Below are 27,874 nucleotides of genomic sequence, written 5' to 3'. Positions count from 1 at the left end.
GTAGGTAACTAGGGGTGTCTGATAATTCTGATGGAAACAGAAAGGGGAGCAGAAATTGCTGACTTTCTCTTATTTGTCCCCTGTCTGGAACAGATATCAGTGGATTGTTGTTATCGGTCCACAAGCAATATGATAATAATTTTATTATTTGTACCCTGCCCATATGACTGGGTTGCCCCAGCCACTCCGGATGAAATTAACAGTGTGGAATAACATAATAACAACACAATTAATTACATAAAATTCTGCCACAGTGAGACGAGTTCTGTCGTTTTAGAACTGGAGCGGAAACAGCGCTGTGTGGAACAAACGTGAGCCAGAACAGAAATCCATGCCTTCTTACATCCTTCGTTGTAACCCACCCTGGGACCTTGTGGTGAAGGGCAGGTAAGAAATCCAGTTAACAATAACACATAATAATGCCTTCAGTTTCTTGTATTTGCATTTATATACCTGTGATCTAGAGACACAGTGAATTCCTGCCCCCAACATTTAACTGTGAAGAACAGGAAAGGGAACTGAACTAGGGTGAGTTCATGTTCTCTGCTTTACAAAGAACAGTCCTTTATTGAAGGGCTATCAGATGACTGTCCTCTATGTGAAAGCATTTTCTATTAAAAGGGCTGTTCAGTCAAAGTCTGGTTTAAAGATAAAGAATTAGGAGCGGGGGGATTGAATTTGCCCATCAACAATAAACATCTGGACTGAACATCTTCCCCATTATGACATTTTCTGTTACATTTCTAAAAGTGCAACTATACACATAAATTAGCATACAACAATTTGATGAAAAGGTGTGTCCTCTTTTTTTTGCCAGCATGTAAGTGGTTACCCTAGAAGGAACCCCAAAGAACTACTACTGTGTGCAGGCCCAGTGTCAACACTCAGAGCACTTGGGTAGCTGTCAGGACCCCAGGGTCCTAGCAGGGCTGGCTGGCAGTGGAGCCTGCGCTGCATCCCTTGCTATGAACTTGCCCAGATGTGGTGGGCCACTTATATTTCTCACAAGGCCCTGGAGTGATGCTGTGTCAGGCGCTCTGGGATACTGCAGGGAGTGAAATGGCTGCAGCCACCGTCAGGTAAACCTCCAGCTGGGGGCCCACTCTAGGAATTCATGTTAACAATATTTTTAAAAAGGCAGGGCCTGAAGACAAAAACAGGGGCGGATATAAAGCCACTGGTTTTCTACAGGTAGCAACTAGCTAAATAAAGATGCTATGAAATAAAGATGCTATGTTCCTGTGAAACAGGAACAACTAGAAATTGATTTCTGAGGTTTAAGAAGGAAAAAAACAGTTTACAAATAGTGCCATTGCCAACACTAGGAAAGCTGCAACACACACACACAGTATTTTTCCTTGCAGCTGTGTGACCTAACTTATCTTTGCTGAGTCTTAACATGTTTTAGTCTCCTTAGATGGGGTGAGTCAGAGTTGAGGAGTCAACAAGGCCAACAGAATCCCAGTCTGTTTCGCCACCATCCCCTGCTCCCTGCATATGATGCATCTCTGTTATGAGTCACTTGAGAGAGATTTCTTCCAAGGAAAAGCCATGCATGCAAGAAGACCCTGAAGCTTGACAGCCGGGTTGTATCAGAGTCACTTCACTCACTTCCCTAAACTGAAATCTCACTGTTCAGGCATTCCCCAGATTAGAACAATAGAGCAGAATGATAGCAGGGTACTCAAGACTCCTGGCCTAGAAAGCTGTCATCTGTGGTGCAATCAGGATAGAACTTTAGAACAGAAGGCCAAGGCCTCACTCTGAAGAATGAAGTGCCTCATATCTCAGGTTTTACAAATACTAGAAACTTGCTTTTCTTTTGAATGGAAGCTCAGAGTCTAGGAATTATGGTTCATCTGGAGGGAGCAGGGCAACTGCCCGCCTTTATGAATCCTCATGCTAGATGAACAAATCTTTCAGGGGTTTTTGAAACCCCAAGCAAGCTCAAATCCTCAGAGAAAGGGTTTCAGTAGCACATCAAAGGACTGGGATTCATTTGAATAGAGTTACTTGGTTTTCTGACTCAGGTCCATATACAGGAAATGGGAAGAAAGCCCCGATCTGTACCAGAGGGCAATGTCTACTTTGTCACTTACATTCATTCTCTTGGCAGCCAAGCAAGGGGGCCTAGGCCCTAGGTGAAAATGTGGTCGTTATGGCAACAGTGATGTCACAGCCTCTGAGGTAGAAAAGTGGTGGCAACCTCAAGTATGACTTCCTCCCCTACACCCTTTGTTATAGTTTGGCTCGAAAATAGAGACGGTCCAAGCAGCAGCCTTGCAGGGACAGTTTAGCTGATAGTCTCATGCATCACTGCATACAATACCTCTGGTTATGGGAATCCTGAACAGAGCAGTGGATTACAAATGCAGCACTGCAGGAGCTCTGTCTGGGAACGGGTGCAAATGCAATGTGCCGTTTAGTGGCAGAGACCACCTTCAAATCTCACCTGATTATCAAATAATATTTTGTACCTCTAGAGAACTATGCCTTTGTGTTGGTAGTCAAAATATAGTAGAAAGACATGGTTCATGACGTTTTATACTGTTCCTAGGGGCAGATTAGTGGCACACTGTGGCTGGCTGACTCTGACCTACTCTGTAGAGAACAGTCCTCTAGTTGAGGACACCTTCTGTTCCAGGATGGCCCACAGGCCGACTTTGGCCTGCCAAGCCATTCTTGGCAAATCACTCACCACACCTGATGTCATATGCGATGTCAGGTGTGAGACAGGTACTAGCATGGCTTCAAAGGAACAACTGCGAGCTTAAAGAAAAACAATTGGGAGCTTAAAGTGATTCCGATCAGCTGATGGGTGGTGGGAGCATCCCTAGCTCCAGAATAAAGAAGGGGATTGTCTTGAACCCCCTGCCAAAATGGGAGGAAATAACATGTACCTTAGCAGTGGTTGCAATGCAAACCCCTTTGTGATCTCAGAGCAAAGCCCTCTTAAGGCATGCTGAAAGAGGCTCGTTAACCATTGTAATGTCAGATGATTGACCCTGTGTGGGGTAGGGCGGATGCAGATCTGGCCTGCTTGCAGGGGAGTGGGAAAAGTTCAGAGTTCCAGCCAGTCAGCCAGCCATACCCTTTTTGAAGGCACGCCATTCCATTCCCATTCTCCCTTCCCACATCTAGTTATGCAGCTGCTGACAATGTAGTTTGGGGTTTTTCTCCCTCCTTAGGAATTCCTCCCCTTAAGTTTTTGTTTGTTTGTTTTTTACTTCTTCACATCTTGGGGTTTCCCCAAACCGGCTACTATTTCCCTTTTTTGTGTAGATGCTCCTGCCTTGGCTGCCTTAAGGATCTTCAGGTAGAGAATTGAGCTTGCTCTCAAGATTGTGCAATGACAGAACTGTCACTTTTGCCATTTTGTTTTCCTTATTGGGTCTCTTATATATAGGTTTTGTGTTGCCCCTTGTTTTCAGAACAATTAATGATTGACCTTGTGATGCTTTACAAGTTCACATCTCAGGCTACCTACCTGAATCTCTCTCCTGTTATTTTTAAGACTCATGCACTGAGACAGGCCCTATATCATTTATCTAGATGGCAAAATTCACGGGGCGTTTTGGTGGCAAAGTAAATAACTTATTCCAGCGTCTCCTACTGCCTTTTGAACTGAATCACTTGAGCAGCTGGTACTTGATCATGGCCTTCTGTTCAACACATTTAGGACCTCCCTCCAGAATAGGTTTGCAAATTTATAAATGAATATATAGCAATAATAATAACTCTGAGCCTAACCTGCCTCACAGGGTTGTTATGAGGATAATATGGAGAGGGGGAGAGCCATGTTTATGCCACTTTGAACTCCTAGTATGAAAGATAGGGCATTAAATTAAATATCTAGAGAAGTACTTTGGAATAGAATTTTAAAAGAGATTTAGAAAAGAAGGTACTTACTGTAAACAAGTTCTCACCCGAGTATTCTGTCTCTTGTGCATAAACCAATGATCAAGAGAACCACAATAGTTTAATTGTACTATTAGGATAACTCTGAAGTCCTATGAACCCTTTCCATAAACACATTACCTGTTCTGTAGCAAACATGAAAATCTACCTCCCTTTCTCACTCTGAATAATGCCAATTCCACATACTCTGTCACTCTCTTTCATTACAAGAGGGTAGAGTTCGGCAGAATGGGGGGGGGGGGAATGTGGCTTCCAGTTGCTCCCATTCTTTTTTTTTAAAAAAATGGTTTTTATTAAGATTTTATTGGGTTACAAAAGGACATAGCGCCTCTGCTTTCAGTTCCTACAGATCAGTTATATTTGATGTGAGACACTAATGTTAACAGACAGTATAAGGTTGGGGGAGAAGAGAGGTGGGAAGAGAGAAGACGGGTAGCAAACTTTCATTCTTTTGCATAGTGTCCCTGCAACGTTTTTGTGTCAGCGTCTAGTGGGTAGGTTCTCTTTCTATTCATTTATTAGTTTTCATTGGTGATGAGATAGGTTGGGGGCCCAGGGGATGGTTGGTTGCATTCAGTGGAGTGCAGTGAATTTTGTTTGCAAGTGTAAGGGGGAGATGTTGTTAGGTCAAGTTAGCGGTATCGATCTGTATGCTGCCCGCATTTGCCCCTGGCCTTACCTGCCACAGGTGTGTTGCTCCCAGAAGGGAATGAAACGTCTTAGCTGAAAAAGGTTCCCTACCCCTACCGTCCAGGAAACATGGGCCAGCGTTATGGTCTTGAAAAGCTGGCCTAGCTCTACCAAAGGAGCTCAGATTGGTTCATGTTCCGTTTCCGAGCGGCTTCCCTCCCAGAGCATTTACAAGGCTAATCCAATGCGCTATCCCCTCATGTAGCATAAGCCTTCCAATTGTTCTCCGAGCCATCTTGTAACATTCCCACAAACCGTACCAGGAAAAAAAAATGCAATTACACAAAAAGAAAGGACAATGCACGCCACTAAAAGATATTCACTTACAGTTTATTTATCCCCACCCCACCCACGCGCCTGAAATTATTTCACATCTTTTTTTTCTTTTTCTTTTTTTTTACACAGCTACAGAACAGTAGTAGTAAACCATCGGTAGAAGCAACAGTGCTAAGGATAAAACGTTGGCGTAAGTTTCATCTCCGTTTTCTTTCGTTTTCCCTCACTGAGTTTATCAGACAGCTTGGGATATAAGGCAGAAACAAAACAAAACAAAAGCAAAACACAACCCCTGGCACCCTACATGAATTAAGACTTGAACCAACCGTTGTTGTTGTTTTGTGTGTGTTTACAAAAAGTGGGAAACAGAGAGATGACAGAGACTTGAAGTGTGAAGAAGCTACCCTACCAACATTTTTTAAAAACAAAAACAAAAAAAGACAACCAGAACAGCCAAAAGCATCGCTTCCCATTGAATACATTTAAAATATGCATGCATGTATGTACAGTATATGTATATATACATGTACATACATACATATGTGTGTATAAGCACACTGCCTGGATGTTAAATCTCTTCAGGTGCCCCCAGAACTGAACAAACATCTGCTAGTAAACTCAAAAAAGATAAAACACATAAAATGCTTCTTTTCTTTTTATTTTAAAAAGCTGCTCCATCCCAAGAATGCTTATTGTGAAAGAGAGAGAAAATAACCCAAAAGCATATTTATAAAAGAAAGCTTATTTATAAGGGTTTTTAAAAATAAAATATTAATAATAATAATAATTTTTCTGAGCATTTGTGTAGGACCCACCTCATCATCCTAGTGCCCTCCAGATGTTTTTGGCCCCCAGCTCCTAGGGCTGATGAGAGTTGCAGGCCCAAATATCTGGCGGGCAGTGGATTGGCAAAGGCTGGTGCAGGCAGATCAGGAATATGGATAGTGGTCATACATATTTTGAGGAGCAGCTTAGCAGCTGGAAAAATCCCCCATCTCATGAAAATAATAAGAATAGTAATAGTAATATGGCAAGTGATCTTTGTATGCATGGAACATAAGCGAAGCTCTGGGAGAAGGGGAGGAGGAGTGAAAGTAAAGAAAAATGCACAACACGGTGGCTGTGAGGATGAACATGCCCTTGAAATATAGGACGTAAACAGAAAACTGAACAGGCACGCCTTGGCAAATCTAACACAAATGGTTGACAGCTCAACTTAAGTCTAATCTTGAACTTAAGTTTTTAAACTAACGTTTTTCTTAATTACAACAAAAGGTAGTTTCCTTACCACTCCAATTTCCTAACCCCAGCACAGTTTGAAAATGTATCAGGTAATATTCACAACCTCTTCCTGACTGCGCACTCATCTTTTTGCTCTTGTGTATATAGATGTATTCATATGCATATTTTTTATTTTATCTGAAGAAACTTTTGAGTGATTTGTAAATCAGAAATCGGTGGGGTGATGGGGCTGGACAGAGACTACGTAATACAGTAAGCTTTACTAAAAGACAGTTATTCAAAGAGGGTTTTCTGTTCTTTAAAAAACAAAAACAGTAAGACCAACTAGTTCATACAGTCTATATGCGAATCAGAATGAAACAAACAAACGAAAAAGATAAAAGAATTAACAATTCATAAATAAAAGACAGGTCCCAGACCTGTTATTTGTGAACCATTTTTTAAATAGGTGCATTATGTAAATTGTATGTACAACAAAATTACTTTGCATAACGATCGTAAGAACAGAACGAGAGGTGAAAATCATGTTTTTTTCTTCTCTTGATTTCTCATACTTTTTTTTTAAAAAAGAGAGAGCAGGAAAGATGGTAAAGCACCTAAAGACTGAGGGTCCATCCAAGAAAAAGCTCTGATGTATAACCCCATATTTTTTTCTTTCCATATGGCATTTTAAAAACAACAACACAAAAAAGCAAATGAAAATTGAAACAGATTTCCCCTCCCTTTTTTCTTTTTCTCCCCGGCTGCGCAATCTTTCTTCCCCCACCCCCAACCCCTTCATTTAGATGACGTTGAATTTCAAAGGACGAAGCTCAAAGAATTTGGCAGGGCCTGGGGCATGCTCAGTTCCCCCTCCCACACGCAAAGCCACACTCTGCTACCTCACAAACACAACTCCTAAAATCGAAGTCCTCAGAACTTGCTGCTCTCTATAGGTAGAAGCCAAAAGTTTATTTCTCTGCTTTTATTTTGTTGCGAAAAATTCTCTTTCCCCCTCCCTCCCTCTCTCCTTGTCAAATGCTACGAATGCAGCCCACGAGATTTCACCATGCCTCTGTGTAGCGGACATCCACTTCCTTCAGGTTGGGCAATTTAGCCTGATTAAAGAGAAAAGGGTGGGGTGGGTAGAGAGAAAGAGATAAATAATGAGCCGGTCCTTTTCAGATTTCCACCAGAACCCAGTAAGATTCCTTGTGAACCATCGCTAGGCATTTAGGTTCTGCTTGTATATTTTGTATATCCATAGTAAATGAAAGTTTGCGATTTAAAGTGCTTAAAGCCATGGTGGCTGGCGCTCATTGGGTCTGGTAGGGCAGAATCCAGGAGCGCAGCAGCAGGTGGCGCCGGAATCAACTAATTCTAGTTTTCTTCCCCTTCCTCTCCCTCTCTGAGTTCTACAAAGGCAAAACTCAGACAAATGAGGACGAAGCTGACAGGCAATGTCACCCCTTGGACTGGTTAGCAGTAAGAAGGCAGGCAGGTGAGGGGCTGGCTTAGGGCACACAGACTCTGGTGTGGCAGTGCCCCATTTGCCCCAACAGATCAGCCTTCACTGATATAAAGGGAGGTGAATGAAAGGAGCAGCTGCTGTCCAACTGCAGGTTTAAAGAGCTTCTCTGCCCTAGGCGGAATTGGAGAAGATGTGGGATGATGATCTTAGAGTGGGTGCCTTTGTTGAAGTATCAAGCTACCAAGTAGATCAGTCAATTGGTAGCATAAGAAGGGGACAGAGCTCAGTGGGGGAGCAGGGAGAAGGTCCTCAGTTCAATCCCTGGCAGCTTCTCCAGGTTAAAGGATGACAGCTGGCAGGTGATGGGGATCCTGGAATACGGCTACCAGTCAGTGTGAACAGCACTAGGCTAGGTGGACCAATGCTCTGACCTGGTAGACAGCAGCTTCCCACATTCCTATGTGCTCATTTCGTTAACTTCAGGTTTAAAATTCTTATGAATAAATCATTTTAGAGGTGGTGACACTGCTCTTTCACATCTTGAACAGGATGGGGAATCTCTGGCTGTCCAGATGATCCCTGACCACTGGTGATGCTGGTTGGGGTTGATGGGAGATGGAGCCCAGCAAACATCGTAAGAAGAGCTAAATGTTTTACGTGGGATGGCCTGCTCTCTTGCCTCTGGGCTCTTTCCCAGACATGTCCCGCAGCTTCAAAACTTTGACATACCTTGAGATCTTCATAGGTGTCTGCCGTAAGTTTGGTGCTATTCATATTTAAGCTACACAGGCTTTTCATGGCTAGGAAATAAATAAGCAATATGTTACCCAAAATGCAAATGCCGGGTAATGTTGATCTATTGGGGGGGGGACGACTAAAATCCGGGTAAATGTTGATCTATTGGGGGGCGGGACGACTAAAATCCATTAGGGCATTTGGCCAAACAAAATGCCACTAAATTGTGTGTAAGCTTTTTGAATTCTGGAGAAATATTTTATGATATTTTAGTAAGCCAAATAAAAACATTGCTCTAATAGGATTTTTTATACAACATGTTGGTTGTAGACACATGCTTCTGCATATTGAAAGATGGCATGATCATGTCTGAGGGGTCGATATGTTATGGAGGCTGCTATGTTGCAGACCTTGCTTAGCTAAAAACTTAACTGACTGCACAACCAGAAATGTGATGGAGTGGGTGGGAACATCACATGGAAGAACAAACGCCTGAATGGGGCTAATATGGCGCATCAAAGTGGGTTGTAAAATCATGTTCACTACATATAAAATAGTTTGGTCTTTCCAAGGGAAAATAGGATCAACTGAAAAAGGGTTAGATGAATTAAGAAAAATGAAATGTGGATCTAAACTAATGGAGACAGTTCTGATTACTGTATAGGTTATAAAAAAAATGAATGCTATAAAGGAAAAATTAATATAAATTATAGTAGATTGGCATTACGTTAAACAGAAGAGTCTTAATCTTATTAGTAGAATATATTGTGCTTTTAAGAAATGTAATCTGACTCCTGACATAATGTTTGGGGGGGCTAATTTTTATTTATATTAATACTTTAATCAATATTACTTTTGTCATACACTTTGGTATGGAAAAAATAAACATCTTCAAACAAATGTCCACACAATGGCCTCATTTGCACTTAGGTCAGGGCACAGAACCTGGGCATCTGTCCCAGCCCACCAAAGGAATGAGTTTGTCATCACTGACAAGGTAGGAGGGGGAATCACCGCAAGAGAAGCGGATCCGAGAGGCTGGTTACAAAACAGACTTTAACCTGGATGAATCTATCTGGAACAGTTGCCCTCCCTCTGGACTGCAATCCCCACTTCACTCATCAACATGGATTGAAACAGTAGGCAAGTCACTGGAATTTGCAGTTCTCAAGTATGAGTACACCAAGGAACCTGTGGCTTCCCAGGTGATATATTGTACTCCTGTCATTCCTGACTGAGGGCGATGCTAGCTGGGGCTGATGGGAGTCCCACACCTGGAGGGCCATAGTGCAAAAAGGGTGCATCATTGGGAGAATAAGGCCCCTTCAAAGGGGTTCAAAACAGTCCTGAGGCAATAAAGTCTGAGACCAGATGAATCCTCTCCCTGCCCTGTCATCGGTCTGCTTCTTTGCTTACTTACAGCTCAGTGCCAGCAGCCCAGCGTCGGTGACAGGCGTCTCACATAAGTTGAGCACTTGCAGCATCGTGAGGTGTTCAGAGAGAAGCCGCAAACCTGCATCTCCAAACTGGAGGGGGTGGGGTGGAGTGGGGGAGACATGGAAATATTATACATGAGCAGAGCACTATGGGAAAAGGAACTGGCCTTGCAGGCACAGGAGACTATTATCTTTCTGCACTAGTTTACATCCCAGCCATGCAAAAGTCAGATTTTCACACCCACACCCAACCAGCAAGAAGCATGATGACAGTTGATGACAGTATTGTAAAATTGGAAGGGGTCCAAAGGGTCATCTAGCCAAACCCCCTGCAGTGCGGAAATCACAGCTAATGAAGGAAACTTAGTTGAAGGACACAATTCAGTATGGACAGTGTGGTTGAGAAATGTGCCCTGAAGAGTGGGATGTGCGGCCTGAGCCATAAAGGCTATTTGTGGCCCACAGGGTGGAGGTTCCATATCCCTTTTCTACATGCAAAGCAGGTACTGTCCCCAAGAGGTGTAAGTGCAGCAGGACTCTTGCAGTGGGGCTAACAATTTTGGCTGGAAGCAGAAAAATTGGGGGAGGGGAGGAGTCTGCTTATAAATTGGGGGGGGGGGGTTTGCAGGCAACTTGCACTGTCAGAAAACCTTGATGCGTTGGGCAATCTTGGGCATGTCTCAGCTCAAGCGACTCCTATCCGCTGCTGCTTCCTGAGCTCGTACCTGAGTTGACCACAGGTTCAACTGCTTGAGCGAAGGCAGCTTGATGAGATGCTCTGCGCAGGCACTCGTGACGTTAGTGAAGGCCAGGCTGAGGTTCTCCAGGTTGCCGAAGGAACCTGAGCTTAACAACCGGGCCAGGTCTGCGTCCTGAGGGAGGAAAAAAGCACAGATCAGATTGGCACAGAAACTGCTGTAGATATTGGCAGGAACTTTCAAGCCCAAGCTCTTGCAACACAGGCCGCAGTTCCTGTGTTGCGAAAGTTGGTTAAATTATGGGGGCAGAACCACTTAATTCACACCTATCTGAGCATTCTACTGCAGACTTCGCCAACCTGATGCCCATCAACCACAGCATGCATGACCAATGGTCAGGATTGATGGGAATTAGAGGAAAGAGAAAAGCTTTTCTGCATGCTTATGATATTGCTATAATGGGAAAGCTAAAACTTACTGTGGATTTTGATGGCAGTGTTAACCTGGTAGGACCGCCTTTCCTTTGCTGTAAAAAATAACAACATGTTGATTACAAACAGGGGTGTTGCTTCTGTGTCACACACTTTGCTGGTGGAATGCCCCAGGCTGAAATCCCCTCATTTCCAGTTAAAAGGGCCTCAGGTGGCAGGGCAGGGCACGGCCTCTTGGTTTCCACATCCAAAAGTACACTGCTGTTTACTTGAGTAAATTGGTAAGTTGATGCAAGGGAAGTGATGAGGTCTCAGGAGCATGGAGGGGGTTGGATTCTGCTTCAACAGTCAGCTTCAGATCAGGAGATTCAGGTGCAGAGTGGCACTTTTTGGAACTTCAGAGAATGGGGTGGGTTGGCGGGGGTGGGGGTGGATTATATATATCACTGGCCCACTGCAATAACTATTGTATCACTTTCTATTTCACAGTGTTTTAGATATATTGTAGGCCGCCCCAAAAAACACTGGTTGGTAGGTGGGGTATAAATATAAATACTCCAAAATAAAGAAACAGGACAGTACATCTTCCTTTGGGAAGTCCAGGCTTGTTACAAGTGCAGTCTGAAGAGCACTGTAACTTTCTGTGCAGAGCCGAACCTCTCTTTAAATATCCTTCGTGCCTTAGGCCCCACCTGAATCTCCTCTGGTGCCTGTTTTTGAATAGTGACGGGGCTGTCAATACAGAGACTCACCAGTTCTTTCAACTCCCTCTGCCTGTCACAGAGCTGCTCGTACATTTTTTTTCCCACGTCAGTGCTCTCGAGGGTTGAGATGATCTGAAGCTGGGTGTCTTTGTTGTCGATGATGTTGTATTCAAGCATCAGGCAAAGAATCTGACAGTGGAAAGATAAGTAACATTTACTTTACAGCTTGTTCACTGGGGACGTCTGGATAGCTTGGCACAACCCACCCCCTCTCTCTTCTTTTTGAATGCTTGTTAAGAAACAACTTTGGCCTGAGTTTTCTGCGCTACATGGTTCATCCCACTTGTTTCTTGCAAATGCCCTGTTCGGTTGGTTGAGCTGTGGGATAGTGACTGGTTCAGCAAGCTCTGTGGCTGGGCGGAGATTTGAACCCAGGCCTCCAACATTCTTGTCTCCAACATTCTATCCATTCAATTATGTTGGCTCCAAGAGGGCAAATGCATTATTCACTCCTTCATCTTGTTTTTCCTTGCCCTCCTCTGTGAAATCAGTAGGGCTGTCACTCAATTAAAAAAAATGAGGCAGCCATCTGAAGCACACTTGCTGGAGAAGATAAGCCCCACTGAACAGAGTGGGGCTTAGCTTCTGAGTAACCATGTGATTGCATTGTCAACCACAGAGGTTCTATTCAGTTAATTAATCAATTATACCTGAATACATTTGCACGAGAATGGACTAACCATTCTGAAGGGGTGGGTGGGAGCCCCCTTTTTTATTTTGAAAGGATGCAGGAAGCAGAACCATCAACGGGGCATTCCACAGGACAGTTTTCCTTAACATGCGGCCCTCCAGATATTCTGCACTCTAATTCCCATTATCCCCAACCATTAGTCAGGCTGGCTGGGGCTGATGGGAGCTGTAGTCCAAAACAACTAGACTGGAAACAGGTTGCTGAAGTCTGCTGTTAAATTTGTTACTTAATGGACCATAATGGCTTCCCCCAAGAAAATCTTGGACTGCAGTCACATGCAGGGACTGAGAATTCTTTGTCCTTAATCATGTCAGGGAACTATTAGTTTTCAGGGTTCTTCTGTTGGAAAGGATTATCGTTAAAATAGCTTATGAAATTACTTTTAAAAAGTAAAAATGTGCACTTGGCTTTAGCTTAGCTTAATCTTTGCAGCTGCATTTCTGTCTTGTTTTGCTGTTTTTCACTGCATTTTGATTCATTTTCATTTGGAGTGTTTCGGAAAGACACTTTGGGTAGTCTTTAGGGCACGGTGGGGAAGCATGTACAGTTTCCAAATAAATACATTTCTTTATCTTTATTTTATTTTATTTTTATTTTATTTTATTAAATTGATGCCACCTTTCCCTTTCAAAGGAGCCCAGGGTGGCCGGCACACAAGAGATGAAACTTCTAAAATCAATTAAATACCAATGAAGGCTGGGAAGCATCTCTTCTTAGAAGGCTTTGGTAGGCACCAAAGAGGCAACGGGGTGGCACCTGTCTAATATTTAAAAGGAGGCAATTCCAAAGAGTAGGTACCACAGCACTAAATTCCCAATTCCTATATTCTGCAGAATGGACCTCCAGATAAAATGGAATCTGCAGCAAGCCCTCACCTGCAGAGCATGCTGATCAATTGCGTATAGAAGGGGTAAGACAATCTTTTTGGCAACCTGATCCCAAACTGTATGTGGCTTTATACACCAAAACCAATCCTCTGCAGCTACTAGGCAGCCAGTGTTGGGATGAAATACCAGGTTCCTAGTTTCTAGGCTATGTGACAGATTAAGGGGTTTGGCACCACCCAGTTCAACAGTCTCATTATTTGATGCATTACCTCCACCATGGTCTGGTTGCCTCTCAAAGCTAGCAGCATGCAGGGCCCAAGTTTGTTCTCAGCCAGTGAAAGCAGGAACTTTTTTGTCTTATAGCAGGATCCCATTAAAATGTGAACCTGTGAGAGCAATAGAGAGAGAGAGAGAACCTGGTTAGGGGTGCAGGCACTCTTTAAACCAGTCATGTAAATCAGCCAACAAAATTAACAAATTCGTACATTATACATTAGAAAGAGGTGTAGTCTCCAAGCATCAGAGGAAATCCTTTATTCAAATATATATATATCCTGTTTGGTCATTCACTTTTCCCTGGAGTGAGGAGTGAGCTTACCAACACAGGCCAGAGCCCTGGCCTCAAATCAATCCTCTGGGACAATCCAGGAGAGAGGTGGGGGAAATTAGCGAATTGGCCCAAAGAGCTGAAATGGATGCATGTACAATTTTCACACACGGGATTTCCCATGTTCATATATCTGCTTCCTATCCACAGTTATAAAGACCTTATGGGACTGGACTTCCAAATCCAAAGAAAGGATCTGGATTTTGCAAAGAAAAGATAGGGCAGTGTATATAGAGGGGCATGGTTCAAAATTAGACAACCTTGATTCATAGCAACAGCAAGATATGTCACTCCATATATTTCAACACAGCGATTTCAAATATTCAGAGTGCTGCTGACAATGGAGAGTTTCGACTAAGGCTGTAGCAAAATGGCCCTCTCTCATTTTTGTAGCTCCATTTACAGGCTGCATCTGTGGGAGGATACATTTTGGGCATCTTCAGGAGAGTGGGATGTGTATATCCACGTGTGCAAAAACTCACCAGCACTCCTACTTCTACTCCAAACTTCTGAATATATGTTCAACCCATTCCCAGTTTATTCAGAGTTACAGCTGGCACATACCATGCTGGCAAACAACTCTCCATCATCATCGCAGGCTACGCCACCAGGGCTGTAGAGCTGGAACCAGCCGTCTTTGCCAGCCCGCACACTCAGCAGACACGAGTGGACCTGCCAAGCAAGACACAAAGCAATGAGGAGTTGAGGCTCTTTGCAGCACCACCTCTCCACTAGTCCACAGAGAAGCAAGTTAGCAAGGAAAGAAAATAGCAAACAGCTTCAGAAGCACCTCCAGGACTAACTAATTTAATGTGGCATAAATTACTGTCAACTAAAGTCTACTTCCCTGGATGAAAGAGAGGTTTTTCCATATACATTTGGGAACACAGGGAGCTGTCTTAGGCTGCATCAGACCATTGGTCATTCTAGCTCAGGATCGTCTTCAGTCACTGGCAGTTCTTTAGGGTTTCTGGCCAGATTCTCTCCCAGCCCTAGCTGGAGAGGTTAGAGACTTTCTGCATGCAAAACAGATGCTCTTCCATTGATAGAGAAGAAACAAAATAAGAACTCAGACTATATGCATATGGAACCTTTTCCTTGCTCTTAATTTGGTGTTTGAAAATAATAGTAATCTGCAGAGATTTACAAGTTGCAGTGTAGGACAAAGCACATTTGCTGCGTCTTTTGCCTTCTTGTGCCCCTGAAATATACAGACCCTGTACAAACATCCTGCCTATCGTAACAATGGGAGCTTTGCTAGTGGTGTTGTGACATGAAGACTCCAGGGTGTCTGCCTCAGCTATTTCAACAGATGTGGAGAGGGGGAATTTATTTGCAGCATTTATTTAGCACAGGGAATTAATTCTTGCCGGTTGCAGTTCTCCCTGCTGAAGTGACATCAACAACAGATTCTAGGCACCCAGGGTGGGGCGCATGTTTACGTAGGAGGAAAGAAGCCATTCATACTAAGGCTTATGCCCCCAAGCATTCTGGGGACAAACTCAAGGCAGACAGGCTGAGAGAGGCTGACAGTGCTTTGGAACGCAAAACTACTTAAAAGCCAGAACTTTCTGACAAGCAAGTCTCCCTGTCCCTTTGATCATGATGCTGGAAAGGAACTCACTTCTTGTCTTGGATCTTCCGCGAATCTTTGAATGACGTACTTCAGCTCCCTTGAAAGGGCAAAAGAGAAAACAAGAAGCAGAACGATGAGTGTCTATTGGTCAGTTCCAAAATTTACACAGCTGCAGCATTTCATTTTGGTTACGCTTTAAGTGATTGATGCCCCTCTTCTGGAGAGGGTGCAGGGAAGCGAGCGGAGAAAACATTTCACAGGAAGGAATTATGAGGGCTTAAGGAGTTGTTATGGCGGTGCATATAGACTAGGAAGGGGCTTTGCAAATGCCTGCAGGCGATCCATCTTAAAACAACCCAAGCGTTCAAAAGTCTTATAACTATCATTTGAGCCAGGCAGAAGATGTACTGTTAGCCTTAAAGATAAATGGTAATAACCCCTTGGTACAGACCTGCTTGGACTGTACCACTTCAGACTGCAAGTAGGGGGTTTGCATGTTTAAATGCTCCTGCCTCACCATGTAAAAATCCTCACTGCATGTAGAAAATCAGCACTTGTCCTTAAAGGACTAGACTCGAGCATCTCTTGCTTAGCCTGCTAGGTTTCTATATGCAGGGAATACAAGGGTTTTTTTTTAATCTGTGGGTGGTAGTGGTGGAAAGATTCAAATGTGCAATTTCTCATAGCTGCGATCTAAAGTGGTGCAGCTGTCATGGTGGAATAAGTGACTGGGAGAAGGTTTAATGGAGAAGTGCTTTCATGCTGACTGGCCTAGAAGAGATTTCTCCAGTGATGGTGGGTTTTGCTCCACTTCCTCATTTTTATTAAGAATGTTTGTGACGTGTGTGTGTGTGTGTGTGTGTGTGTGTGTGTGTGTGTGGCTCTAAGCCCTACCATTCTGATTCTGTCAGCAGCTTTCAAAACCTCAGTGCTGAAGGATAAGAGGAACACAGACACATTAGCCTTTGCTTAGATCTGGCTTATTTATATCACAGGAAATAGCTTTAACCAAACAAGCACTTACTTTGTGAACTTCTCATGCGCAAGAGCCCTGAAAATTAGACACAGAGAATTATTAATGATTCTCCTTTTTTCATGTGGTTCTTTTCTTCCAAAATAATTGTGAGTATGTGGATTCAATAAGTCTAAAGAGGAGAGCTATAGTCTACATGACATTGACACATACATAAATGCCGCCTTTGCCAACCTGGTGGTGCCCATGGGTTCTAGGTTGGCAAAGGCTGCAGCAATGCATGAAGTATTTACAAAACGAAAAGGGTGGGAGAGGGCCACGTTTTCATTATGCTGAATAATGATGGAACAGGAAAAAATTAAGATTGGGCTTGGGTGGGCTCTGGATGAAAGATATCTAATGAGATGGCCCTCCATTTTGATGATTATATTAATCTGTTTTTTTGGGGGGGGTTATTCAGCCTTTCCCTAGGATGGAACGTGAGATGAAGTTCACGGGGATTCCTAGCCTCTCATCCAGATGTGCTTAGTTTAGCTGTGTTGCAGGCCTTCATATCACTCTCTATGTATTGTTGCAACATCATCTTGTGATCCCTGACTGGGTGGGGTAACCCTTGCAGAGAAAGGGAGGGAGGAAACCTGGTTGTGTGAGAAATCAATGCTGCAACTCACTTCAGAAATATGTTTTAGCAGTAGTTTAAGATCAATTGCCATTCAAGAATACCCCTGAAGAATACTCTGGTTTGAAACATGTTGTGCTTTTTAAAAACATGTGGGTTTTTTTCCTTCTGCACTAGGAGATTTCTTCCCTTCTTTTCCCTGCGACTGGTAATCTTCTTGTTTCTCTTTTCAGGGAAACCCATGTGATCGAACCAGGAAGAAGGCAAAAGCCAATAGGGAGACAAACAGCACTGGAGCAGGAAGAGGCAACAGAAACAATGCTGCTGAATGGGGACAATAAAGGGAATGTAAGCACTGCCTACATATTCCTTTGGGGAAATGTAAACCCCACCAAGTACAGGACGATTGACACTGGAAAGCATGTGGCTCAGCTCCTGTGTTCCAACGTGAGACAAATTGCTTCAAAAGAGGTCTCATGATAAGACAAACACATCTGACTTTCCAAGCTGTGCCCTCTTGATCAGGAGATCATTCACAGCCCTGCTTTTCACATGATGGACTTGAAGGAGCCTTACAAACCTGCTGTAAGTGTCGTTCATATAAAAATGCTTTTATTCCTGCTTTCCTCCTAGCAAGAGAGCTGTGTGCTTCACCTAAGGATGGAGACTGAGCTGGGCAGCAGCTGGGTTTCTATATCCCACCCTTCCTCCGAGGAGCTCAAGGTGGTGTATGGTTCTCCTCCTCCTCATAGCATCCTCACAACAGCCCTGTGAGGTAGGTTAGGCTCAGAGACGATGACTTGCCCAAAGTTATCCAGTGAGCTTCATGGGAGAGTGCAGCTTTGAGCCCCAACCACCAGGTCCAACACTCAAACCACTACACCACATTGGCTGCTAAAATATGAGGGGCTGTCAGGCCAAGGCAAGATTAGACTGAGGAGGGTTTTCAGTAACAGCAACAGCAACAAAGAGCTCCTGCCAGAGGAAAAGTCAAAGCCAAAACTATTCCGCAGGGAAATTCTGTCATCAATGAAGCAAATGGAAACTTTCAGGGCCCGGTGATAGAAACTGCACACTTTGTAAACAGGGTTTTTAGCTCCAACCTACCTAAGTCCCAGGTGTGTTCATTAATTGCATTGCAATTAAGGCATGGCCACATCTAATTAGCATGGCACATTAGCGAAGCAATTAATGGTCACTCTCTCATACTGCATTGCATCATGATACAGATCTGCAATTCACCCCAGGGTCCTTTGCTAGAATCACCAACTCAGGTAAAAAGATGCCAGGTGTTGTTCTATCTCCCCAGCCGTTCCAAAGCACACACAGTTTACGAAAGCGAGCCCTTCCAAAGCACCCAGACACTGAGGGATGCGATAAGCTGGCAAATTGGACAATTATAGGCTGTAATGTTCACCCTCTGGGAACAACATTTCATAAACAATGGTGTCATTAATAGGTTTCAGAGGGATGCCATTGCCAAACTCTTTCATTGCGTCCTAATACTGCTTATGGAACAATGTGCATTTTTGTAATTATCTTTTTTTTTTTCAATGGGCCACCTCAGCCCTTTATGCTTGCTGGCACAAATGCTTGTTTTGCTATCTGATCCTATGAGACAACTGAACTTGTTCCCTTCTTCTTACAGGATGTAGCTAATAAACTCGGGTGGCTTTAAAAAGAGGGCTAGAAAGGGATGGAGGATAAGGCTCAGAGTGTTATTTGAGGAATGCACCCTTTCAAAATATTTTGCAGTGAGATATTTTGGTCCAGTCCCGTGGAGACCTGGTGCTCCACCTGAAGTGTCCCCTTAAGCCCAGGTTTACTGTCCCAAAATATATCTGTACTGGATATTTTCACTCCTTGAGTTTTGGAAAAGTCCTTGGCATGCACTGCAACATTTAAAAACAAATATTTTTAAATCTTCCATTCAGCTTCTTCTGGACTGTAAGATCCAACCAAAACTTCTCAAATTTTTTGCCACTAAAGGAGATAAAACTACCTGCCATGAACTTACTCTTTAGGGAATGGGATAGGTTGAAGCAAACTGGCAAGAGCTGGTCTCCAATCGTCATAGTCTGATCTGAAATGAGAAAAGTGCTGTTAGTCCTGGACACAATGCATAATCCACTCTTGTTTATCAGCTGTGCATTTGTCCTTGTAGGTAACACATTCACCACAGTATGTGTGAATGAGATTCATCTAGGGCTGGCTCTTGACCACCTTGCACCCCAGGTGCTGCTGAACTACAATTCCCACCAGTCCCAGATAGCATGGCCAGTGCTCAGAGGTGATGAGAGTTGTAGTTCAGCAACATTTGGAGGGCCACAGATTAGCCACTCCTGGTCTTGGCTAAATCCTCTCTCTATAGCAAGGAGCATTATTTGTGACCCCCTCCATTTGTTGTGACCTTTTCATTTTCTCCTGTTATTGTTGTTGCATCTGTAGCCCATTGCATAACCTGGACACACAATCTGCATGCATGACTTATCCCTGTCTTTCAAGATGATATGATGTGAGATGATCAAAGATCTGATCACAAGAACACAGTTTTTGGAATGGGTGCTGATGTAAACTTCCCTTCAAATTAAAGAAAGAAAAAGAAAAAAAAAGTAACCTAATACTGGCCATGCAAGTCAATCCACAGCAACTTTATGGGGTCACAGGCTGCAGGTTGTGGGAAAGAGCTCCTTCTTTCTGCCTGTGACCCTGGAGAGTGGCTGCCAGTCAGGATAGACCAGCGTCTGCCAACCTGGTGCCCCTCATATGTTGTTGGACTACAACCTCCTTCAGCCCCAGCCAGCACAGGTAACGGTGATGGGCGCTGCAGTCCAAAGCATCTGGAGAGCACCAACTTAGGGAAGGCTGCGATAAGCAAACACAACCAGAGCATTTTACATGCAAAGAAAGTTTTTTCCTTGTTCCTTGCCAACTGGAGTCCAAAACATCTGGAAGGCGTCAGGTTGACGAAAGACTAGAACAGACAATACTGGGCTAAATGGGCAAACAATCTGACCTGGTATCTCCCCGGTGCAAACAATATGACATTCAGAAGACATTTGCAACTCTTTATTTCCAAAATTAAGCTTGGCTCACCACTTACACAGGAAGCATCAATCAACAGGCCAGCTAAGTGCTCCCCGCCCCAAATCTATTAGCAGTTGCAAAGGTGGGGCTTAAAATTCCTAATCATGCAAAAAAACCAAAACATACCCCCTGCCACCAGCAGCTCCACATCTCTGACTGTGCAACCCTTTCTGCCAAGGTCACAGAAAGCTCATGGCCAGCAGGGCCATCAGTTCTCTAAGACACAAAGGCTTATTGAGCTGCCACGTGACACAGCCTGGTCAGTTCTCTTTTCCCACCTTCAAACCTGCAGCATGTCAGCCTGTAACTACAGTCAACTCATCAAATCAAATAAGCCTCTGCCTGAACTGCACGTATATCCGTGTTTGTGTGTGTGTGTGTGTGCGCGCGCACGCACACGTGCCTGTCTGTCCACACACACACACACACACACACACACACACACACACCATGGCTGTCATTGCTCCATGGACACCACCAGAGGCCTTTCCCCTTTTCCCAGTGTCGTCTTTCGGTTCAATAGAAAAAGCTGCCCTGCAGATCCCATAGAGCCGAAACAATCCCAAAACATATTAGCAGCCAGGGGCAACCCCGATAAACATAACATCAGAGAATGCACACAGGGTATTTGAAGCATGCAGCTGACCTATAGGGGAATGTGGAGAAGGTGGGGCCAAGCTGAAAGAAGACCTAAGGGGCCGCCAACCTCCCCTACTTCAGTTTTCTCCCCCACAAAAGGAATCGGTTTGCAGTTTGGTCAACATCTTTTCATTGAAACCAGCCTATTTCTTTATTGATAGTTTTATATATCACTTTGTAGCACTGCACTCTTAAAGCAGCGCACAGTTTAACAGTGATACCACACCAAAACCTGTATATTCTAGGAGCCTGTAAAGGAAACCTGTCATTCAAAGACCTACATAAACTTCTTAGGAGTGATATCTGTTCTCTTTAAAAAAGAAAAAGAAACAAAACAGCAACATATTAAAGGCGAAAGCATTCCAAACAGTATCTCCTCTTCTACCTGGCTCTGCAAGTAAACTCCGCAGCAGTGTCAAGATGGGTGAACCTGCGAATTTCAGTGTCTCAGTTTCTCATATTTTCTTTGAAGTTCAGTTCCCCACATGAGTTTGTGATTTATTTATTTTTAAAAGTCATCATGGAAGTTCATCAGCATTTTAGTGTGAATTTCTCTGAATGTACCCACTTTTTGCAAAGCAGCTTTCCCCTAATGCAACACATTTTTGTATGTTTTCCCACTAACATATGCATCTTTGCACACATTACTTGGCTGGATAACTACATAGCAAAAGTTGGGAGAAGTGCAAAGTTCAAAGGATGGCTGCATTTCAGTTCAAGTACAAATTGGATTGATTCACTTATGAATACAAACTGGATTGAATTTTGCTCCCATTCCTATACCAGGCTTCAGTTTGAAAAGAAAGCCATTCCATCATGTGAACTACAGATCTCTGCAGTCAGTGGAGTTTAACTAAGCTCCTTATTAGAGACAGCATTAAGGCAAACTCGTAGAAAGAACATCACAATCCATTTAATTGTTCTTTGAAGGATCTGACTCAGCACGCTCAAGCGTGATACAGGCAACAGAGACAGTAGGACAGTAAGATTCTTTGTGCAATACTAAGCAGACAGCATATTCTGGGAATAATTGCAATAATAAATTGTAATTATTCAAACCAAATCATGGATGCAGGACCCACCTATGGCTTTTTGCTTTGTAAGCATTAGACACTGCTATCAGACAATAATGTGAATTATTCTTTGCCTACTCTGCATAGTGCAATTCTATACATGTCTGCTTTAAAGTAAGTTATGCTGAGTTCAATGGAGTTAACTCCCAAGTATACATATAGAAGTGCAGCCTTGCAGCACAATCCTAGCCATGTCTACTCAGAAATTAAGTCCCATTGAATACAATGAGGCTTATTCCCAGTAGCGTTAGGACTGCGGGCAGCCTTCGTCATTCTGAAGCCGTGGTCATGAGGGATATCCAAAGATAACGCAGAAGTCTGAGACTTTTCGTCTTCCATTTATGGCTGCATCTCTTTTTTTTTCTTTTGAAAGTGGATACAGAGAATTGGTGGTGCCCAACTAAATTCTGCTTGGAATAGATTCACTGAAATTAATGGACTTAAGTTAGTCATGACCATTGATTTCAGTGAGCCCAATCTGAGTAAGACTGATATATTTTCCTTCTCTGATCAAACTGCTCCACCTGGTCCAGTGCTGTTGTCATTGACTGGCAGCTGCTCTCCAGGATTACAAACAGGGAGTCTTTCCATCTCAAAGGTAATAGGCAGGCCTATATATCCAAAGCCAGCTTAAGTTTTATTATCCACTGACAATTTGCATACTCCACCTCTGATCTATATAGAACTAGTATCCCTCCTCTTGGCTGCAGCTAGTGGCCACATGCAAGAAAAGCCTGGAAGGTCCTCCACAGAGCAGGTGGTTTGACAAAATTTAGGAAATTGCTTTGTCTGAAAAACTAACCCAACATAGAAGACTGGGGGACGGACAGTGAAAAATGGCACATTTGACATTCCATGCTTTCCTTTTCTTAGCTACGTGAACATAAATGCTGCCCTTCCCTGCCCTCTGGGCACCCAGTCTTTTTATGGAGGGTGTACACAGAGGAGCTCTGAATCAGGCAGCTTTTTACTTTGGAACTCTTTGTGACGCTGTTGTAACTTGATAGTGCTATTTATACTCCACACTTCTGTTGTAACTTTCAGGTTGTTTGAGTGTTTCCCAGCCCTACCTGGAGATGCTGGGGACTGGACCTGTGGTATTCTCTAATGCAAATCAAATGCTCTACCACTGAGCCATAACACTTCCTCTATCTAGCCCAGTACTGTGTACTAGGATGAGCTCTCTGGCAGAGAGGTGTCTTTCCCATCACCTGATCCCTTTTTAAAAAGTGGAGATGCTAGTGATTGAGTTTAGGACAATCTCCTCCTCCTCCATGCCATGCATGGGCTTTGCCTCGGTCCAATGGCCCCCTCACAGTGCCTTGAGCACTACTGGGATGAGGGAGAAAGTGGGGGGAAGCCACCCAAGATCAGCAGGGGGAGTTGAGAGAGCTGTGAAGAATTAGCGTGCACAAGCTCCACCACACTCTGAAACCCCTGCACCTGTGCCTTCCGCTATACTGATCAAAGGAACATTCCATTTTCTTCTTTGCCTGGCCCCTTAGGAAGCCTGAGAGCAAACTTGTCGGCATCTAATCCTCAAATGGAAGAAGCGGAGGGGTGATTGGCAGGCAAGGAGCAACCCAGAAAATCAGGCAGTGACATCGCTATCTTGTAAAATATCCTCAGGGGTCAACGGGCAAACAGAAACTGGCCCTTTTCATCCGCTGGATGCTATTTTTGGAGCTCCGCTGGCCGGGCCAGATGCCTGTTGCAGACATTAATGCCGGCATTAGATTTATTGCTCTGCTATTTACACATCTCACTGGATGCCTGCAGATGTGGAAGAGAAAAAGCCAGGCAGAAATGCACCCCACCGCCCGCCCCCATCCACACAGTTCAAGAGAGGCAGCTTCAAAAGGCATGGAAACTACTCACAGCATCTTGAGTATTTCTACGTAGCAACCGAGGATGCGATCTGCCTGGGCGCTGAGCTCAATGCTCATGGTGCTACAGGTGGGGCTGACCATCAAGCAGTCTATCAGGTTGGGCTCACTGTCGTTGCCGACGTTGGCCGTCATCTTCTGGTTGGCTGTGTTGTTGCGCTCGACTTCCACGTGGATTTCGTTCGATGTGACAATGACCGACTTGAGGCGGGACTCAGTCAGTGTGGCCTCTTGGGACACCAAGTCAGGACTCGTGTGGAGCAGCCGGAGAGGCAAATTGGGCTTACGGTCACAGGGCTGCTGGCAGCCGTTACGAATTTCCTTCAGGCTTGGAGAATTGTCCCGGCTGTGTTTCAAAAACATAACATTTTTAAAGTCTAAAAAAGAAGCCTTTACTAGCCAGGCACAACAGAAATTAGTACGGAGGAGGGGTAGCCTAGCTGTGTTGTAACAGATCCCCAGCTTACATCTTGGCCCCTTTGCAATTGCCACAGTTCTATTTATACCAGAGGAAAACAAACATCTCCCCAAAGAATTTACAGTATGGGCCATACTTTTCTGAAGGCCTGTGAACCCATTGCTAATGGGGAGGAATGTGGTTCTCTCTTCCAAATGACGCAAAAACTGTGATGAAATTCATACTCCAGTAGACAGCTGTCCAGCTTTGCTGGAGAATTTACTTGAGGAAGGGGTAGAGTCTGGAGGCATCACCCCCAACACTCTCCCAGCCCTATGGAAAGCTAGAAAATCCTACGGCTCTTGCCACTGCTCCCGGAACATCTTTTTCGTGCCTCTGGTAATGTGGGGTGGGGAGGGAAGAAATGGTTGACTTGGGGATGATAGTGAACTTGGCCTGGGGCTTGTGTAAATATTAGCAAGCTTCCTACACTCCTGAGTCAGACCACTGTTCCATCTACACTCAGAACCACCTACACTAATGGTTTTTCCAGGGATTCACAAAGGCCATATTTGGTGATATGAGGGATTGAACTTGGGACCCACTGTGCACCAAGTCTGTGCTCTGCCACAGAACTATGACTCTTTCCTACAGGAATCTGCCCTAGACTGTTGTGTATGCTCAGTGGTTGGTGACACAAAGCAGACAATTCATGAATCTGGGACAGTACAGAAGCGATACTGTGGTTAACTGCCATTTGCTACCACTTCAGGTTCAAATGGGGAAGGCGTGTGATGGGATGCACCCAGGCTGCACTCACACTGCAGGGCTCAGTTGTGGAACATATGAAGGATAATTCAAGTTCCTCTGAGCATGTGTGGAGTCCCCACATACATACTTAAGAGTCAAGGTGAAGAGATTTCTGGGGCACATGACATAGCTGTGAGGCAGGCCTCAATTCTGGACCTCTTCATTTAAAAAAACCTTGGGCTTGAAGGGTGGGACGAAGAATGTCTTACTTAGACTAAGAGGTTGGAAGTACTCATGCAGTGCAGGTGTAAGGAACGTGGTGTTGACAGACCACAACTCCCATCATCCTTTATGACTGGCCTTGGTGGCCAGGGTTGATGGGAATAGCAGTCCTGCATCATCTGGCACCATGTTGGCTACCCCTGATGCCGTGCAAATTCAAACACAATTTAAATTGAACTTCATATCTGAAATGCACAAAGAAAATGCTCTGGTATTTAGGGAAAGGCGGGATATCAATGTAATGAAATAAATAAGGTGCAGGAGCCAGAATAAACAAAGTACATGCCTGGCATGTGAACCACAGACATGTGCTTCAAAGGCCACACAGTAAACACGGAAGTGGCAATCCGGTTTTTCTCCAATTGCCACTGTGAAGCTGGGCCATGAATCTTTCGCGACTGGCAGTGTACCATATGAATTTTGTGATTACTCAGGCATCCAAAACCAAAGTACAAGTGAACTGTCAACCAAATGCCAAAGAGAAGACCTTCACTCCAGAGACCGCGACTACTAACCTGTTGATGAATTCTTCGTAGCATGAATAAATGGCAGCTAAACAGACGGCCACGAGATTTGGCAGGACCCTGGGGTGGGGGCACTGTCCGGTAGGGCCATGCATGCTGGAAAGACAACACAAAGGTAGTAGCATGAGGGCACAATCACAAGGCAACAGTGCTGTGGTAAATCAGAAGTGGGGAACCCTTTCCCCCAAAGACTGCATTCTGCCAGGGGTAATTTGCTGGGGGCTGCATGCTGGAGGGGGTGGAGTCAGAGCTACAAGCAGACAGGGCCATGTCCCAAGATGAGTAGAGCCAGAACCAAAAGTGAGAAGGGCCATCCCATTTTCCCGTGTTTCTGCTATCCCACTTTAAATTTAAATTCTCTCTTCCTAGCCTCTCCTGCCATAAAGTCGCTTGCAGGTTGTGAGCCTGTAGCCTGAATCTATCGACACAAAATGCAGTGTAGGACTAGAATGTTGAGAAAGTGTTGCTCAGCCTATGCACAACATTTATTTTTCCGTGGGAGAGCAATGTTTGGCAGTAAAATAGAAGCAGCTCTGAAACTTACTACTAGCAACTCTAGTACTGCTACTGAGGAGATGAAGAAGAGAGAGGAGAATTAAAGGATTAACACCCTAGAAGGGCAGAGTTTTTGAGAGAGAACAAGCCACTGACCTGTGAATAAACTTCTTCACTACTTCCATGCCAGCGTTCAGTTCGTTCAAGGCCAGAATGTACTCCTGAGTAAAAAGCCTCAACCTAGGGCACTTCCCAAAATCCTGCCCAAAACAAGAGAGAGAGAGCAAATAATGTCACAGAAGAATGGATGAAAGGCTTCATTCAAGCTGTGGATTTTAAGTGAGGAAATGTTCACCTGGACCTGTTTAACAATGTGAGGCAGCGTTAGTCACCACTTATAACCCCCGCTTTCATTCATACAAACATAAGAGGAGTGCAGCTGGTATCAGGCTAAAGGCCTATCAGCATCCTGTTCAAACATTGGCCAACCAGAAGCCTATGGGAAGCCCACAAGCAGGACCTGAGTACAGCAGCACGCTCCCCACTTGTGAGTCCCAGCAAGTGGGATTTAGAGACATACGGCTTGCGAGAGTGTTGGTAGAACAGAGCCATCCAGATGGTCGTTACATTTTCCATTCAAACAAGGCACAGATAACATTCTCCAGCCTATCTTTCTGCTTGTTGACTTCAGTCATCAAGCATTTTTTTCATATTTATACGTACTTGTAATTAATAAAGTTATGGATTGGTCCCACCAACAGATCTCACAATAAAACTTATGCATCAGTTAATGCACACAAAAATAAGATACCAAATAATCAAAACATAAACAGGTAGGGAAACATGATTCTATTTGTTAAGATAAGATTTCTACTTGCAATCCTCAATGCTCTCAACAATAAATTAGTTGCAGTCTCTGTAACCATTTCATTTGCACCAATATTGATTTTAGGAGGTTTAAATGCCTTTATAAAATTGTTTTTTTAAATAGTTCATAAACCGCTTTGGGAATCTCAGAGCTGAAAAGCAGTATATTGCTACTGGGTGATAATCAGCTAAATCATACCCAAGAGTAGACCAGCAGAAATTAACAGACTTCTGTTACTAAAATCTATTGCTTGTCACAGACCTACTCTGAGGATGACTGACACTGGGTACCACCCATTGCAAACAAAACAAACAAATATTCTAAACAAGGATGGCAGTATCACATAAGTAACTGATTTTGTACTGAGAGCTTTTTCCAGGTGTTTTAAGTGTGGTGGGGTCAGCAGGGGACCAAGGGGTATGAGCACCGGGGGGGGGGGGCAGGGAGCTTGTCATCTGCTGTGATTTGACTCTCTATGTGGCCTCTGCCTGGCAAAACATTTTGCTTTTGTTTCTTCATGAAATTCCTCAGTCTGTTGTCATTCAGTGCCTGACTATAAAGCAAGCCTCCTGGTTTGACTGCATGAGATCATAAAAGGAATCTAGATTTATGCTTCCACTTATAACGCCATTAGAATAACAAATGCTCCTATGGTGTCACGTGTGGCGGTGATCCAATCCCGTCACAACTAATAAGGCAGACTGCAATAGCTGAGGCAGGCCTGAGCGAAGAAAAAACATGGCCACTTGAACACAATAAATCCAGATTCTCATTATCTAGCCTGCACAGTTGATCTTCTAGCCTGTAGCTAAAGAGCAATTTTACACCCCCCCCAAGCCATTGCCAATTGTCTGTTCCAACCTTGAACTTAATTGCTACTTAATTGGGATTTTTAAAGGAATTGTTTCCCGCCACCCATTCTCTATCCTGTCTCCACCAC

The 27,874-nt window shown here is 44.0% G+C and overlaps 1 protein-coding gene and 2 long non-coding RNA genes across 7 annotated transcripts in view; 2 read left to right on the top strand and 1 right to left on the bottom strand.

The window, feature by feature from the left end:
- The first annotated feature begins 784 nt into the window (after positions 1–784).
- On the top strand, positions 785–5,655 carry LOC310850587. 2 transcript variants are annotated; one of them, XR_014567378.1, is made up of 2 exons: positions 785–1,079; positions 5,014–5,655. It is a non-coding gene; the product is annotated as an uncharacterized lncRNA (long non-coding RNA). The 2 variants fall into 2 exon arrangements; XR_014567379.1 differs by lacking the exon at positions 785–1,079 and adding an exon at positions 1,256–1,791.
- Positions 4,918–27,874, bottom strand: part of CMIP (c-Maf inducing protein) — a 149,767-nt gene continuing 126,810 nt past the window's right edge. For all 4 annotated transcript variants that reach the window (XM_083752134.1, XM_083752132.1, XM_083752133.1 and 1 more), the window contains 14 exons: positions 26,223–26,326; positions 25,563–25,667; positions 23,611–23,964; positions 18,951–19,016; positions 16,366–16,392; positions 15,390–15,438; positions 14,330–14,437; positions 13,428–13,544; positions 11,629–11,769; positions 10,924–10,971; positions 10,473–10,619; positions 9,732–9,837; positions 8,306–8,376; positions 4,918–7,223 (listed from right to left, as the gene is read on the bottom strand). In XM_083752134.1, coding sequence (XP_083608260.1) covers positions 7,170–7,223; positions 8,306–8,376; positions 9,732–9,837; positions 10,473–10,619; positions 10,924–10,971; positions 11,629–11,769; positions 13,428–13,544; positions 14,330–14,437; positions 15,390–15,438; positions 16,366–16,392; positions 18,951–19,016; positions 23,611–23,964; positions 25,563–25,667; positions 26,223–26,326 — 1,497 coding nt within the window. In that variant the 3' untranslated portion in view covers positions 4,918–7,169. The remainder of the gene's footprint in view (positions 7,224–8,305; positions 8,377–9,731; positions 9,838–10,472; positions 10,620–10,923; positions 10,972–11,628; positions 11,770–13,427; positions 13,545–14,329; positions 14,438–15,389; positions 15,439–16,365; positions 16,393–18,950; positions 19,017–23,610; positions 23,965–25,562; positions 25,668–26,222; positions 26,327–27,874) is intronic.
- On the top strand, positions 8,749–18,956 carry LOC310850588. The gene is made up of 3 exons (XR_014567380.1): positions 8,749–8,838; positions 8,884–9,516; positions 17,167–18,956. It is a non-coding gene; the product is annotated as an uncharacterized lncRNA (long non-coding RNA).

The sequence above is a fragment of the Podarcis gaigeae genome (assembly GCF_964106915.1).
Source record: "Podarcis gaigeae genome assembly, chromosome: 8".
Taxonomy (NCBI): Eukaryota; Metazoa; Chordata; class Lepidosauria; order Squamata; family Lacertidae; genus Podarcis; species Podarcis gaigeae.
This window is presented reverse-complemented; position numbering and strand designations above follow the sequence as displayed.